General features: G+C 40.3%; 1 protein-coding gene across 1 annotated transcript in view; it reads right to left on the bottom strand.

Annotated features, from left to right (window-relative positions):
• Window positions 1-16,583, bottom strand: part of LOC146829392 (uncharacterized) — a 434,028-nt gene that overhangs the window by 220,775 nt on the left and 196,670 nt on the right. The window contains exons 12-13 of the mRNA XM_085608055.1: window positions 13,953-14,069; window positions 7,227-7,422 (exon numbers count right to left, since the gene is read on the bottom strand). Of these exons, the coding sequence (XP_085464181.1) occupies window positions 7,227-7,422; window positions 13,953-14,069 (313 nt within the window). The remainder of the gene's footprint in view (window positions 1-7,226; window positions 7,423-13,952; window positions 14,070-16,583) is intronic.

The raw sequence follows: 16,583 nt of genomic DNA, 5'->3' as shown, positions 1-16,583 counted from the left end.
CTGTAGGGGACAGCACACATCTAGTCCGTTAGTTATACCAAACACACCTCCAGCATTTCTGTCAGACCAGAACTTTTCTTCGAGAGAAATGGGAAGGTGGCATAGGCTGCCCATTGCACAATTCGGAATGGCAGTGCATTCTGTCATACCCACATAAGGTGTCTTGTAACTCACACTTCAAATATATTCAATTTAATATTCTGAATAGAGCATATCTTACCCCTCATCTTACTCCAAGATTTACAAAGGCGCTCCCTCACTTTGCCCCTGATGCTGCTCCCCAGACGCAGACCTCCCTCACATACAATGGTCATGTGGGTTGCTAACCAGGTATTTATTGGACTGGAATCATTACCATACTCTACCAAGTTACTGGATGTTGTTTAAATAGCTCCTTAAAGAAGCTTCTATTAGGCCTTTTCTCTTGCTCACACTCAAACAAAGCCTCAACTAAATTCCTGGACCTGACCCTACTATTGGCGAGCCGTCATATTACAATGAGGTGTAAAAATCCTTCAACGCCATCAAAATTGTCCTGGGGACAGTCCTACGTAGGCCTGCCCTCTCTCCCTTATAGAGGTCGACACTCTCAAATGTCAACCACGGTGTGGTCAACATTTGAGAGTGTCCACCTCTATAAGGAAGAAAGGGCAGGCCTACGTAAACACCCCATTGCTCAGTAATGGGTTTCCTTATCTAAGACATTCTCTTATACTATTAATGATGATGCACCTGAGCGTCCCTCTAAAGCCATACTCCCTTATTGGTTCTTCATCCTAATGGAGACAGAGAAAACAAGGAATGGTCATAGCCAATATTTTAGATAGAGCAGTTTATGGGTGCACTCCAATATTTGACTTGACAAGGAAGTCAGCAAACGCTCATCGAACACAGCGGCTGCCCGTTCAAACATACAAAGTTGGAAGGAACAAGTTATAGGTGAAAGGTGGGGGCTGGTTAGGATGGGGAGATATCACAAGGGGGTGGGAGGGAGTTTAATTTGGGAAATTACGCTATTAAAAAATAATTGCAAATCTGACTAAATATTGTATGCTATTCAACATAATTGTGTACAATTTACTGACTATTGAAAACTGTATCTGCTTGAGGATTGCCAATAAAAACATATTTAAAAAAATTTAAAAAAACATCTGCCCTACCCAGTAATACACCTGGATACCTGTGCCTGACCCAACTTTCCAGGCATGCTACTGAGAATGTTGGTGATTATGAAAAGGCAGTAAATCTACAGGTGCAGATTTGCAACTTCTTTTTTTGTTAATAGGATGTAAGATTCCTCTTCAATTAATTCCAGTACTCAGCTTGAAGATGTAAAAGTAGTTTATTCCTCATAGAAGATCCCATCCATCAACCAGCAGGCAAAACTGTAACTGAACATTATTAGAACTATACACATTACAAGAATCCATGACATAGATAAGATTCCAGTATGACATAACACTGCACATGACCCAGTGTGGAATACCACACATCTCCCCTCCTTATACAGAAACATTTTTCCTTTTCTTAACAAGAATCAAACAATTACCCCAACAAAATCATCAAGATAACTGGGTTTTTTGACCACTCTAGAAGATGTCCTAAGACTAATTAAATCCTTTTCCTTCTCACCCTTAGTTTGATGAGAAGAAAATCTTTCATTAGAAGAAACCAACCCATTACCTGGTTTCAGCACATCACTACACACGACCACTCTATTCAAATTCCATATGCGATGATCTTGCGTTTGAATAGCATTTCTAAACATTTTGATTACCTTAATAGGTTTCATAAATTTTGAAGGAGAACAGCTTCCCAGCAAACCAGGATATTTAATCATGACCCAATCACCTACATTAACTTTAGTTTGCTTTACAACATGTTTACTATCAAAGTATGCTTTTCTCAACTTTGCTTTTTCCTCCTCTATTCTTACCATATGATCACCATCACACACACACTCCTTTCCTTTTAAAAGTTCATATCTGTTAACCCAATATGGTTCAACACTAGTATTGGGCACCCTACCCCGAAACAGCAAGAAGGGAGTCTTCCCAGTTGTTGCATGAGGAGTTAATCTGTATTCCTCAATCTTACCGATGACCTCCTTCTTCCAATCAGTACCCATTCCTTTAGCCAATGCAATGGTCTCCTTAATCACTTTATTAAATCTTTCCACCATCCCATTGGCCTCTGGATGATAAAGAGCAGCGGTTTTGTGGATTACACCTCTAGCAGCCAAAAATTGCTCCATCTCCCTAGAAACTAGTTGAACACCGTTATCAGATAAGATAGACTTAGGAAACCCCTCTCTTGCAAACAAATTCTTCAAACACTCAATCACATTACAAGTATTAATAGATGATAAAAAAAAACTTCAGGCCACCTGGAGAACATGTCTATAACAACCAAAATATATACTTGCAACCCTTTTCCTTGTATGGGGCCTACAATATCCAAGGCAATATCTTCCCATGGGCCACTTGGACGTTTTCTCAACACCATCGGTTGCACATGCGTAGATTTATTCTTATCACTAATGGCACAAGAAGCACAGTCCCTTATTATGCGCTCAATCATTCTGTCCATTCCAGGCCACCAATAAGACATGCGAATTCTTTCTTTACTTTTAGACAAGCCTGAGTGAGCCACATGCACCAAATCAATTAACTCCTTTCTAAGGCTAGTGGGAGGAATCAATCTTGTCCCTCGAAACAACAAGCCACTATCTACTGATAATTCATTTCGTACTGTCCAAAAACATTTTGTACCTTCTGACCCATCTTTATTAGAGCTCCACCCTTTTCCTAACAAAGACATCACTTCACCCAAAGTCGCATCACTCTCTAATTCTTTCAACCATCTTTCTTCAGCAATAATGTTCTGATCAACTACACAAACTATTTCATCATCTTCATCATCCACCAAAACATCCTCCTGCTCACAACTACCAGAAACTAAACGTGAAAGCACATCTGCAACTCCATTTTCGACCCCAGGAATATATCTTATTTCAAAATTGTATTCCTGCAGCCCAATTATCCATTTTGTAATTCTTCCAGAAATAAGATCTAACCCTTTTTTGCTGAATATTTCAACTAGGGGTTTATGATCCGTATGAACCTCAAAATTCAAGCCCCACAAAAATTTCTTCAGTCCTTTAATTGCCCAAAATACTGCCAACGCTTCTCTTTCAACGACCGAATAACGTGTTTCTGGGTCTCTAAGACTCCTTGAAAGAAACATGATAGTTTTCATGCCATTTGGGCCACACTGTTTCAACACCGCTCCGAGCCCTTTCTCACTTGCATCAGTTACAAGAATGGATTTACTCCCTGGATCAAAGCTTTTTAAGGAAGGGGCCTGACTGAGCTTCTTCTTAATGGCCACAAATTCATCCTCACACCGATCTGACCATACAAATTCTTCACCTTTTCGCAACAACTGCCTCATGTTTACTGTTGCTACTGCAAAACCCTTCACAAACTTGGCATAATACTCAATCATACCTAAGAATTTCATCAATTCCGATTTGTCTGTAGGGGAACACATCTTCGTAATAGTTTCAATCAAATCAGGTTTAGGTTTCACACCTTCCCCAGATATGTTATGACCTAAATAGTTAATGGTTTTAGATTTAAACTTGCACTTTTCAACCTTTACTGTCAAATTGTGATTGCACAAATTTACCAGAACTGATCTCAGTCTAGTGTCGTGTTCCACATCATCCTTAGCAAACACTAATATGTCGTCTTGGTACACACATACCCCCGGAAGATCTTTCAACACCTTCTCCATCACGCGTTGGAAAACTGAAGAAGCGGATACCAATCCAAAAGGCATTCTCCTAAACCTAAATGTGCCAAAGGGCGTGATGAACGATGTATAATCCCGAGATGACTCTTCTAGCTCTATTTGATGATACGCCGAAGTGAGATCTATCGTGCTAAAAACTTTTGCTCCATCAAGTAGCGTTAACAATTCATTAATGTTTGGTAATGGATACCTATCCACTACCACACACTTATTAAGTTGCCTTAAGTCGATGCATAGGCGCAAATTCCCATTGGGTTTGCGTGCTGCAACGACCGGAGCCAACCATTCAGATCCTTCCACTTCTTCTATAATACCGCACTTACTTAACATTTGTATTTCTTTTCTCATGTCTTCCTTAACAGATAGCGGGACACTTCTCACTTTACAACACACAGGAACCGCACCACCTTTTAGTTGAATCCTATGTTTATATCCCTTTAAACAACCTAATGTTTCCTTAAATACGTTTGGAAATTCCGTTTTTAAAACCTGTACATATCTGTCATCAACCCCTTTATCCACCGATTGTACTCTGTCTCTTAGCTGTATAGGAGGATTAGCGTTTGGATCAAGAAATACTCCCAGATCCCCTTGATGTATCCAGCTAATGATGCTATCTCCACGCTTTGACACATAAACTTTCCCTGATATTAATCTATTTTCATACTCCACCAAGCCAGAAAAATATCCATGTAGTTTAATGGGTTCCCCACCATATGCCAAGGGAATTATATCAGGTTTCATTAAGGTAACTTTTCCTTTAAGCTTGGAGTTGTAAAATTCATTTGAGATGATGGTTATCTTTGCACCCGAATCAAACAAGACCCTAGTTTGTTCACCCTCTACTAAGATGTTATCATAAGGACAGGATTTACCACTGCCTTTGTTTTCAACCTGCACTACAATTTGCCCACAAACCTGATCTTCTGCATTCGATTCGCCAAACTCCCCTTGATATATATCAATTTCTTTCACCCTGGTTTTGCGTTTAGTTTTGCATAAAGCTGTTACATGCCCCCTTAACCTGCATTTGGAACATGTTTGATTGAGAGCGGGACACTTTTTATCATTGGCAAGATGTCCCGCTTTACCACATCTATAACATTTTCTTTCAGACCAGACTTTCTCTGAATTACTTTTTTGTGTTGAATCACTATTCTCTGATTTAACTTTGACTATTTCAACTTTAGTCCCTTTTTCTGAATCCTTTTTAATGACAGCAACACACTTTAAAGAATGTTCAATCCGTTTGGCGACCGTTAGCACTTCATCAAGGGTTGGTTCATCTCTTAACCATAGTTCATCTCTTATCTTTTCGATATTACAGCCAAACATAAACTGATCTCTAATGCGTTCATCAGTAAGACCTTCAAATTTGCACGAGGAAGCTAATTTTCTTAGTTGTGTAATATAATCCTCGATTGTTTCATCAGTAGTTTGCATCCTTTTTACAAATTGATATCTTTCAAGGATAGTGCTCACTTTTGGAAGATAATGCTTATCAAGTTTCTTAATACACACCTCATAGTCATTTAATGTACCAGATTCCGCAGCTGAGAGATCTGGTAAATGGTCAAAAACATCTTGACCTTCAGATCCTAGACAGTGCAATAACAGTGATGACTTTCTTTCAGCACTTAAAGAGGGTCCGCATACTCTAGCGTACCTCTCGAAAACCACTTTCCATTTTTTCCATTTTATAGGAGGGGAACCAGGACAAGATAAGAAGAATGGGGCCGCTGTAACGTTTTGCATCTTTGCTACTCTCACCCACTTAATGTACAAGTGACCTATATTATTCACAACTTTCAATTTAAGTAGAATTTTCCTTTTTTTTTTTTTTTTTTTACATGAATATCACATTAAGAAAACATATAGTATCATATAATATTGTCTCTACCATATATGTGGTAAATTACATTGTCAAATAAAATAACAGAAATGTTACTGGTTTTCCTCTTTTTTTTTCCCCAGGTAATATGCTATATCACCTAACTAAAATTAACAAAACATTAAAGTTACATTCCAATCTTCTATTTCTGGCTTGTGCTGAAAAACGCTATACATTTCAAGTCTTTAAACTGTTTTTTTTTTTACCCTTGGATGCGTGTTGATCACGATTCCTAATACTCGCTGCTATTCGTTGCTTAGCAACGATACACAATGACCACCACGCACGCTTGCGCAAGTAAGCGTGAACGTAATGACACAGATCCGGTGAAGCGCGAGAGTGATGAAGGGAAAAGAAATGACGCCGCAACAATGGTGAACGTGAGAAGCCTTGACAGATGAAGCTTCGAAATTCTGCGGCTCTTCAACTCCCAGGTAACCAATGTTATTATTTAAAGTTCAGTTTCGCGAGGAGATGACAGTGGAGCGAGGGATTCTGATGCTGAAACCAGGCTGTTGTTGTGATTTAAAAGTTCGTAAATAAGCGCGCTGGCACAACGAGATCCAAAGCCAATAAGCGCGCTGGCACAACAAGATCCAAAGCCAAATCCGATATCCTCCCCGCGGCGATCACACACGGCGACTTTACACACTTCTCCCCCCCGCATCTAATGTGATCCTCAGTCAAAGCACAACAGCGCTAAATCAATAAATGAAGCGATTTTCCACACGGCGATTTCACAGTGCCTCCACACACCTCTCTTGCCGCAATTTAATGCAATCTTCTGTCGAAGCATGTGTCACTCGCTAGCTTTAAGGCAATTCCAGTGCAAACTTAAACAGTCAGATGAAGAAGAGGCACTTACATTAGATGCGTAAGCTTACGAGATGAAGCCTTCCACAAGGTATGAATCTCGATCTTGAATCTGGAGGGTAACTCACAGGTATAAAACCACTGTGCTGCACACACCAGCTTGATGAAACGCCAGAAAATATGTTGGAATATCAAACATCTGTAAAAGTTCAGATAAATACAGGGATCTTTGTTGAGATCTTCTCCAGAGGTTCCTGAGCCGACTACGCCAGTGTAAGATTCCTCTTCAATTAATTCCAGTACTCAGCTTGAAGATGTAAAAGTAGTTTATTCCTAATAGAAGATCCCATCCATCAACCAGCAGGCAAAACTGTAACTGAACATTATTAGAACTATACACATTACAAGAATCCATGACATAGATAAGATTCCAGTATGACATAACACTGCACATGACCCAGTGTGGAATACCACATAGGAACTATGGTATCTGTACTGAGAGACCAAAACCGTCTGCACCAGGAAACACAGCTGATTGCATTACAGGCAAGGTATATGTGAGGTAGAAGAACTCTGCTCTAGCATTTAATACTGGTAACAATACAAGTTTCCTCAAACAGCAAAGACTAAAATTGACCTCTAAATGGGATTAGGGGGAACTTTCTAAAAAAAAAAACAGACAATTCTATGAAATCTCTCCACTTACATCCAAGTACTTCAGACAGCAGGTTACTCAGTGCTGTTTTCAATGTCCCATCACATGGATCTTCAAAAGCAGGTATTTCTTTGCAAATGTTTTGTGGTAAAATATCTTGGCCAGAGGACAAAGCCCTTCGCTTTGTTTTTGTTCGATTTGGCTTTCCTGAGAAAGCTCGAAATGATGATGGCGCAGCTCCATCTGCCTACAAAAGAGGGTATTTGTACAAAATGTGATTTTAGTTAAATATATATGGAAATTGGTGTTGAATGATTTCTTTAAGACACCCCAGGCACAAGCGTGCTTGCAGAAAGAAAATGTCATTTGTCTTTAGCTTTCAAATGTTCAAACGGTTTAACTGCTCTGACATACCTGTTGCGTTTTGAGAAAAAAAAGTACATAAAATAATATATACATGCAATGCCTACACAGGAAATTTCTGTAGCTCTAATTAACATATATGAAATTATATCACCTAATGCCTAAAAAAATAGTTTGTTCTTTATTATTTTTCTGTATCTTCTTTTGAATACTATTTTGAACAAGAATAATCAATGCAGGTGAATTTGATGTGTGGAAATGAGGCTGCAGGCATATGTTTGAGATACGAATTATCTTTTTAGAAGTTCAATACTTTTTGCATCTCTCAGGGCATTATGATGTATGCTCCAGGCATCCAAAAATGCAACACGCTAATAAAACTAGTGCAGTCAATCAAACTATTATACAAACTTAAAATATGTTATATTGAGTTATGGGTTTTAAAGTGCATGTTCACCAATTTCTTCGCCTGTTTGTGCTTTTGATGCAAAGCATTTGTGGGCGAAGGATAAATTGCTTACTTGTAATCCTAGTTCTCTGCAAGGGGAACACTCATCAAAGTCATAAGCACTGAATAGTCCCACCCATATATGTGTGTTTGTGTTTTTTGGGGTACTACGTAGTTTAATACACCTAAACATATATATTATATTTAATATGTGCTCCTGGGTCCCGGCGCATGGGCGGGACTATTCAGTGCTTATGACTTTGATGAGTATGCCCTGGAAGAGAATATGTATTTTCCCAGAGTGATCTTCCATGGGGTAAGGGGGTTCCCAATAAGCCCTAGCCCAATTCAATGAGTGTGTAGTGACGTGGGGCACTGCTCTTTCTTTACAGTTTTCCTTCTTCAAAAATGCAGAGTGAGTTTCACAGTCTACTCTCCAAGCCTCTGCAGGTTTAAGTTGCCTATGGGTTGTCTCTGTGAGGGGCTGGTCTTCTGACCCTTCAAACCACCCCTTGTCAGTTGTGGTGACACTGTCACTTGGAGACATTGCATAGAGTGGGTATTGGCCTTTCCTAGGTGTCGGATGAGTGACTGCAGGTTCTCGTAGTGCGGTGAATGTGGCTGGCTGCCCAGGTACCAGTGCAATTTGGCTGAGTGTCGAATGGAAAGGCAGCCTGTTTTCTCCTTACAATACGGGCATTCATTTTGTTGTCTATCTAGGTCTGAGATCCTGCTTCCATCCTGCTGTTGTCATTTATGGCACTTCTCTGTTCAACCTAGCTCCATGGGCCAGGTTTCCATGTTTCCTGATTCTTGCGTTCACTTTTAGATTCCCCGGGTCCCTGCTTATGGTTCACCGGTTTATGTGACTGTGGGCTCCACTGGTCTTCTTCCTCTTTTTATGCACCAAGTTCATTCTCTTCTGCCCCCTATCCCTGGGCCCCATAGATTTTGCCAGATTAACTGTTAGCTTCTTCATCATCTTATATCGCAATTTTTCAGATTCTGTGCTGTCATTGCGATTTAACAATATAACATCTCCTATTCTTTACCGTCCTCTACTTTCTTCTCAGTGCAACACAAATTACCATTGTACACGCTTCACCTTTATTTCTAGGCAGCCCAGGTGATTTGTAGTTGTAATTTTGCATTATTAATAGGTGTGATGTGCTATCCTTAGTGGACGACAAAATTCAGGATTGTCCAGCCTGCAGTGAACTTGTGGGGTAGTTCTTCTTTCTGTCTCCAGGTATGTTTCGTCTGCCAGGTTTTCCAGGCTGCAAATTGTGACACCCTCTGTGGTCTGGCTCTGCTGCTTGGTTCCCCAAGGTATTTATCTTGTCTTTACCTCCACGCTAGCCTAAAGTTTCCCTCACGCCTCCACTATACTGTAGAAGCGGCATCTCCATGCCATTCGTCCATTCCTTGAGGTGCCCGATATGCATCAGCAGCCCTTTCCTTCTGGCGGCATCTGCCTCTCAGTTGCCATCTTGCCTGCTTCCCGACAAATGGGGTGGTCTCCTCTCTCCTTGAAGAGTTGCTGAGGTGACTCATCTGTGTGCACCCAGACACTCCTTCCTGCTACTTTATTAGTCAGCCAGTTTCTTCTATTTGCTCTGTAAACAAAGTAAACAACATGCAGTTTACTTTATCTAGTTTCAGAAAAGTTGCAGTCCTGGTTCTAAATCCAGATCAGGAACCTGACTGGTATTCTGCCCGCAAAGGATCTTTGTTGATGTGGGCTACTAATTCAGTGGCAAAATATGGCTCAATGATTTTGTTTTATACCAGTGTGGACTGTTCATCTGTCTGAATCTAGAGAATACTTAGGAGCATGCTGCGAATGGTGTGATTTTTCCAACTTTTAACATATTAGGTTGGAGTGCAAGTCATTAGTGCTTTCTATTCTTTGACAAGATGAAAATGTTTTTGATGATACTCAATGGGGTGATGTCTTGGTGATAGAGGTTGGGGTTGAAGCACTTAAGAGTTTTTCAAGCACATCTCTGTTGGATGGTGGGTGAAGGAAGTTGGAAGTGGTGAATGAGGGGCCACTGGCGAGGGTAAAGGGATCTCTAAGTTTCAACAAGTTGCATGTTGTACGTTACTTGTCAATATGTGTTTGAGTTTGCGGGATGTGGAAAAGGGTGTGCAGTGTTCAATGTGATACTTGGGTTCAGTGTAGGAATTAAGAAGTAAAGGATTTAGTTATGTTAAGCTGAGTGGTGTGCCATAGTTGTGTATGAGGCCGTTTTTATTGGATGTGTGATATCTGGTTGTTTGTTGAGTTGCATGTAGCAGGATGCAGAGGTCCTCTGGTATGAAGTCTCAATACAGGGTGAGTTAGGATTCACATGTAGATTTCAGGAGGGTCGGTTGAAGGGCCAGGCTGTTAAACACTTCCTAAATGCCAAGTAGGTCTGTGTGTATGTAGGTGGGACAGGGATTCCCCAGGTTCACTGCCAGGACAGAGAAACCTATACCCCGATTTGTTTCCGCTTTAGGGAAATTTTGCAGTTAGGAAGGCCTGGCTAGAATATAGTGTGTCTTTAGGTTGGTATTTAAATAGAAATAGGGAACTTAGCCTTAACTATTACTATTAAATATTCTGTGTAGGGGGTTGAGAATGGCCACTAGATTGGTAACCAGTGTACGTCATGTGGTGTAAAGATATGCAGTGTCTAGGAGTGATGTGATGTAGGAGGCAGTCTGGAGGAATTTGGGCCATTATTATAGAAAGGTGGGCTAAGTGGATAAGGCATAGGCATAGTGAAGACTTGGGAGGATTAGTCAAATGGCAGCCTGTAGCCTCTGAGGGTAGGCTAGGTATGGAAGGGTGTGTGGAGATTAAACAAGTAGGTTTAGACTACTTTGTTTTTGTGTGGTTTGGGTCCCTGGTTCCCTCTATTAAGCCATTAATAACCATCTGATCAGGAGACTTATATTCAAATATGGGGAGCGTTGATCTCTCCCGAATGTGAGGTTCGGCTGAGGTTAATTAGATCTGTGGTTGATCATGGAAAGGATGGAAGCAGATGGGATATTTTATCTTTATAGGTGTGATGGACAAAGGAGCGATTGTGCGCATATTAGTCACAGACATAATTATGCTTAACAGTATGAGGGAGCTAAGGGAATAGGCCTGTCACATATTTTTCCTGGTTTCCCTTCGGCCAACCAATCCTCGTTTTTTGTGATCTTTGTCGCTTAGCCGCTTCCCGGTTGTTTACCTCATAACCCAAGGTTTCAAGATTTGTTAAAAACTATGTATTTACTTAAGTCCTTGCTGCATGCCTTAGAACTATGATTGGTCTCCCTTGCCCCAACTTATGATAATAGTCTCTCTTTTGGGACATATATGTGGTAAAACATCACGTTTTCAGGTGATGTGGATTAACAATTTTGCAATTAAAGCGGCTTTTGGAAGAAGATGCTGACCAAAGAACATGCAGCAACTATACATTTTTAGACATAAAACAAGCTATTGAAATTGTTGTTTTTGACTCCTCTATGTTGTCATAATTTTTAATAAACTTGACATTTGTGTAGGCAACATTAGTATATCTACATTTCTGTTGTAGAGAATCAAGTGTGCCATATTCTGGATGAGATGAAAAACGGATTTACAATGATTTGCCACTGTAATGTTTTTTGGGGTTTCTAGTAATTCTATTATTCCCATGTGCATATCTAACATTTCAAGATTTAACACTGTTCCCACAAAAATGGTAAACGGCATATATGAGATTGGAAGCATTCAATAAATAAGCATCTCTCAAAGTTTCACAGAGTTTATCTACTCTGTGGATAGGGTGGGCATCAGTTTTGTAACATCACTGGTCCCTCAATAGTCAACAGAGAGGCACAGATCTCCTTCAATGTTATTTTGTAGTAATTGAAAGGAGGTGTGGTCGATGGGATGCAAATGCATAGCAGGGACGAATCAGTAGATCTACAAAAGTTAAATGTTAAAACTTCCTGTGCAGATGCCTTTAAACCCAAGGTGACAAGGGATGAACAGGGACAGAAGTGAAATAGGTGTGTATGTTTGGGGGAGGGGGGAGTTCCAAGACACAGAAAAATGCATGTAAAATATGGGAGCAAACAGAAAGGAATGACGAAGAAACTTGCTGTAAGGAGCTGTGAAGGATCACCACTACTACTGGTACTACTACAACTACTCCTACTATTGGATGGGTAACATTGACATGCTTATAGAATATGAGAATCTAATTTCAGAAGGAACTAGTCTAAAACCATATAACTGAATAAAAGATGAGGCAGACATGGGAGTAGGGACAAATTAAAGTTAAGGAATGTCACAAAATGTCAAGAACCAGACTCGATGCTGTGATTGAGTGTGTCATCAACTCTTTCCTAAATTGGAACAGGGTTGGGTTGGTCCTAGTAAAAACAGGGATGATGTTCCAGATCTGGCGTGCATTAAAGGATAAGGCCTCGGATCTTTTTTCTTCTCTTATTTTTTCAGCCCGTTTTAATTTTCATTCTGATGATGTACTCCCTGCCGGTTGGCGTAGAGCCACCAGAGATGGTGAATTCATCAGCCAGGTAGGTGAAGTGCTAGTTGTGCTGGTTTTGTAGTTCCTGCAGCTGATTTTGAAGATGTTTGGGCCATCGAGTGGCACCCGAGTGGTGCGATCAGGTTGTGACTGATGAGATCATGTTTCTTAAGGCCCTTGATGAGGCATGCTGCACCATGACGGATGTCCTTAAGGGCGGGCACTAGTTTGGAGTTTCAGAGGCCACTATCCAAAATGGCAGTAACAAGGTTGCTTTCTTGGAGAAACTGTTTCACTTTCTTTAGTAAAGAGAGCTTATACCAGGACATCTTTGTTTTTTTACCAATGATTTCTTTGAGGGTGAGGTCGGTGTCCAGGGTGACTCTAAGGGATCTGGCATTGGGGTTCAAATCAATCTAGGTTCTTGTCATGGAGACAAATTTGTACTAGTTGTTGCTTGTTGGTGAATAGTAGGAATTCCCCTAAACGACAGCCTCAGCCTCCCAGGATGCCAACTAGGACTCCCCTCCCCCAGCTGGATACAGTGTACCCCTCTGTAAGTATCTATTACAGGCAGCCTCAGAGAACACAGAGAGTAGCATGTCCACCTCTGTCCATCCATCCTTCCAACATTTAACCTTACTCATCGTGGGGTTGCAATTGTCATTAAGTGCTCCAGCAGTATCCTAGTATATTTAGTGCCGCAAATTTTCCCAAGGCTGCTCCCAATACTTCTCCTTGCAGCACTCTGATTAGGCCATTGGTTGAACTTCTGAAAGCGTACACATAGTGCCCCTGCAGCACATCTCCAAGCCCAACATGTTTCAAACTCTGGAGGTTTGGGTATACGGCTTCCATGAATACCGATAGCTTGGAATTCCTGCAAATGACACCAGCCAATGAAGATCCTTTCCCACCATTACCAGCGTGCAATGACAGGGGAGCAACCTGTACTATGTAGGGTTAACTCTGTCCACTGCCATAAGCAAAATATTGCTCTGGGCAAATCAAAAGAAATATTATCTGGTTACTTCCTTAAATGTAATATTTACTTTCATGTTGCCCAATTTTATCTTTGTTTCATATGTATTTTAATATGTGCACAAAATAGTTGCAGGCCAACCCAATGTTGTCCTCTCTTACTTCTTTGTCTACATTTCTCTCAGTAGTTTTAATGTTTAAACCACCTTTGCTGATCAGTGCTCATTGAAGTGACAATCACAAGGCAATGTCGACTCTGCATCGATACACAACACATTTTACCCAGTAGCACTACTGAAGTCCTATGCATCACTCCACCACCCGAATGAGATCTTGTGCAGACAAATAGAGTCCCAACTGACCAGTGGTGCACAACTGCAGCTGGCACGCCGAGCATGAGTTTGTTAACTCTGGGACAGAAAGTGACATCAACAGATTACATTTCTCATTGATTTGCCAACATACCACTAACTCTTCAGAAGATGCTGTGGCTAGAAACTCTTCTTCAGCCAAAACTTCAACAGGGAGCAAGAAAAACAGTGCTTCATCACTGTTCTGACTTTGTACAATTGATACGAGACTCTGAAATGAGAAACAAAAGGCCATTTCAAGAGTTTCATTAATATGCTTTAAAGAACACATGACCGATAACATGACAATACAATTATAAATCAGTTCTAAAATTGTTAACTACCATCTCTTCTGTCTGCCTGTATGCAGCCAATGCCTCACATCACTTACAATGGTGGTGTGTTATTGGTGCTACACTACCTAAAACGCCAGATAAAGAAATGCAGTGGAACCCACCTCAGTGCCCACTGAAAACAATGCACACTCTTGAAAGGCTCTCACCTTTGAGGGGGAAGACTCGGGGCTCAAACCTTTGGTTCCTTAAATGGGCCATTCAGTAATGAAAAAAACAGTTCCTACTGTGGCAGACAGGCCTCTGTCAGTTGAGACACGGTGAGTAGCAAGCCAACCTGTATTAAGGGTGGGACGTCTGAGTTATTCTACTACCTGAGAGTCTCCGTGCATACCAGGGCTACAACCAGAGGCGTAACACCAGAGACAGCTGTGCTACGGAAGACCAGGGTAAGTTTGTCCGTCTCTCTTTCCTTCTCAAATCCATTCCTCTTTCTCTCCAGTGTCTATCTGGTGTGTCACCTTTGGTACGGACAGAGACACACGCTGGGGAGTGAGGCATATTGTCATCATAGTTGCCAAGATAACATTTGCAAATCCTGAAACACCCACTCCTACTTAACGTAATATATTGATGTACACATTTTGCATAGTCTTTATTAGAAGCTCTTCAGTCTTTAAAAGTATGTTTTTCTAAACAATGGTAGTCCATATGTAGAAAAAGACACCCTGTACTAGCCAACATAAGTTTTGATGCTTTCTCATTACAAATATGCTATGATTATGTTCTACACTACAGATGTTGTAAACCATGTCTTTAAGTCTTTGTAAATGTGAGTGAAGGGACCCAACAAGAGGACCTCAAGCAGCTAAATAAACACGAACTTGATGGGAAGACAAAATTAAAAAAAGATGGAGGGATTTTTTTTCTTTGGCAGGCCCTTGAGAGAACTGAGACGAAGCCTAAACCTAGGGCAGAAGAACATTGCGTCACATTGCAGAACATCTGGCTCTTGGAACAAAAACAGTCCCCTTTGCTTGCTTGCCTGGCGTACAAGCAACTCAAAATTCACTTTGTTGTCCACCAAACACTCTAACAAATGTCCTGTTATTCCTCTGACGAACAAATAAGCAAAATATAAATATTAGTAATGTAACCTCAGGTCAATAAAACCAAATCTGGAGTACGCAACATGCACATAGGTGTTAACCCATCTATCACCTGCCATACTCTACAATAGCAGGCTTCATAACAATTATGAAAAGCCCAAGAAACACAGAGATAGTTGCTCTGCAATTTCAGCCTTTTGGGCTATGAAACTTATGGGAATGTGCCCTGGACTCAGAGACACTCACCACTCAGATTTGAGATTGATATACATTTACTTATATATTACAGAGTGACGGTAGTTGCTCTGTAGTTATGGTTATAGTTTCCAATTCTACGAATTCCTCTGATTTTTGCATGCTAATAACTCTGGGCCCAGACAATGGAAAGTTACGTGGAGATTCGGCAAAGATGTGCAAAGAAAAAGGGACGTCCCATTTTCCTCAGACTTGACTTTTGTGTCAAACGTAGCGGCCAAACACCCAGTTGCATTTCCATTCAATTTATGGTGTGCAGATGATCCTTTTTGGTATTACTGGTAAGTAGGGTACGTATTGATAACATTATAAGTCATTTAAACTTTTTAGTCATTATGTGATTGGCTAAAGACTACCTTTACAGAAGTTAAAGGCAGCCATGTTGTTCTAATCACATTTTGGCGATGTTATACGTTAGGGACTTAGATCTAGGTAAGTATTTGGTTTTAGATTTTTTCCTACCTATTATCACTTTAGTAAAATGATAGTAAGTGAGGAAAACTATTTATAAATTTGTATACATTTACAAACAAATTCACGTAGTACCACAGTCCTACCTAGGAAGTGCTGCACTACTTAAAATAATTTATAAAAAGAAATATGTATAAAAAATACTGTAATACACTATATATCACAAATATAGTGTACTAAAGTGTGTTTACAATTTTTAACATATTTAATTCTTTTTAAAAACGATGTGCAGTACTGCTGTAATACCTAAAACAAATTACCACGCTACCTAATTTTATTTATTTTTAAAGTAAAACATTTTTAAAACATGGTACTTGCTAGTTACTAGTGCAGTAAACGGTTTTAAAAAATATATAAAGTATTTGTCAAGAATTCCTGTCATACAAGGGAAACACGCCCTTATGTAAACAGGAGAGCTGTTACATAACTCAAGGGAAACACGCCCTTATGTAAACAGGAGAGCTGTTACATAACTCAAGGGAAACACGCCCTTATGTAAACAGGAGAGCTGTTACATAACTCAAGGGAAACACGCCCTTATGTAAACAGGAGAGCTGTTACATAACTCAAGGAAAACACGCCCTATAAAGGGAGGAACCGGGAGGTACAAGGCTGTCG

The sequence above is a fragment of the Triturus cristatus genome, chromosome 5_2 (genome assembly GCF_964204655.1).
Source record: "Triturus cristatus chromosome 5_2, aTriCri1.1, whole genome shotgun sequence".
Lineage (NCBI taxonomy): Eukaryota > Metazoa > Chordata > Amphibia > Caudata > Salamandridae > Triturus > Triturus cristatus.
The sequence above is the reverse complement of the archived record's forward strand: the minus strand, read 5'-3'. Positions and strand labels throughout refer to the sequence as shown.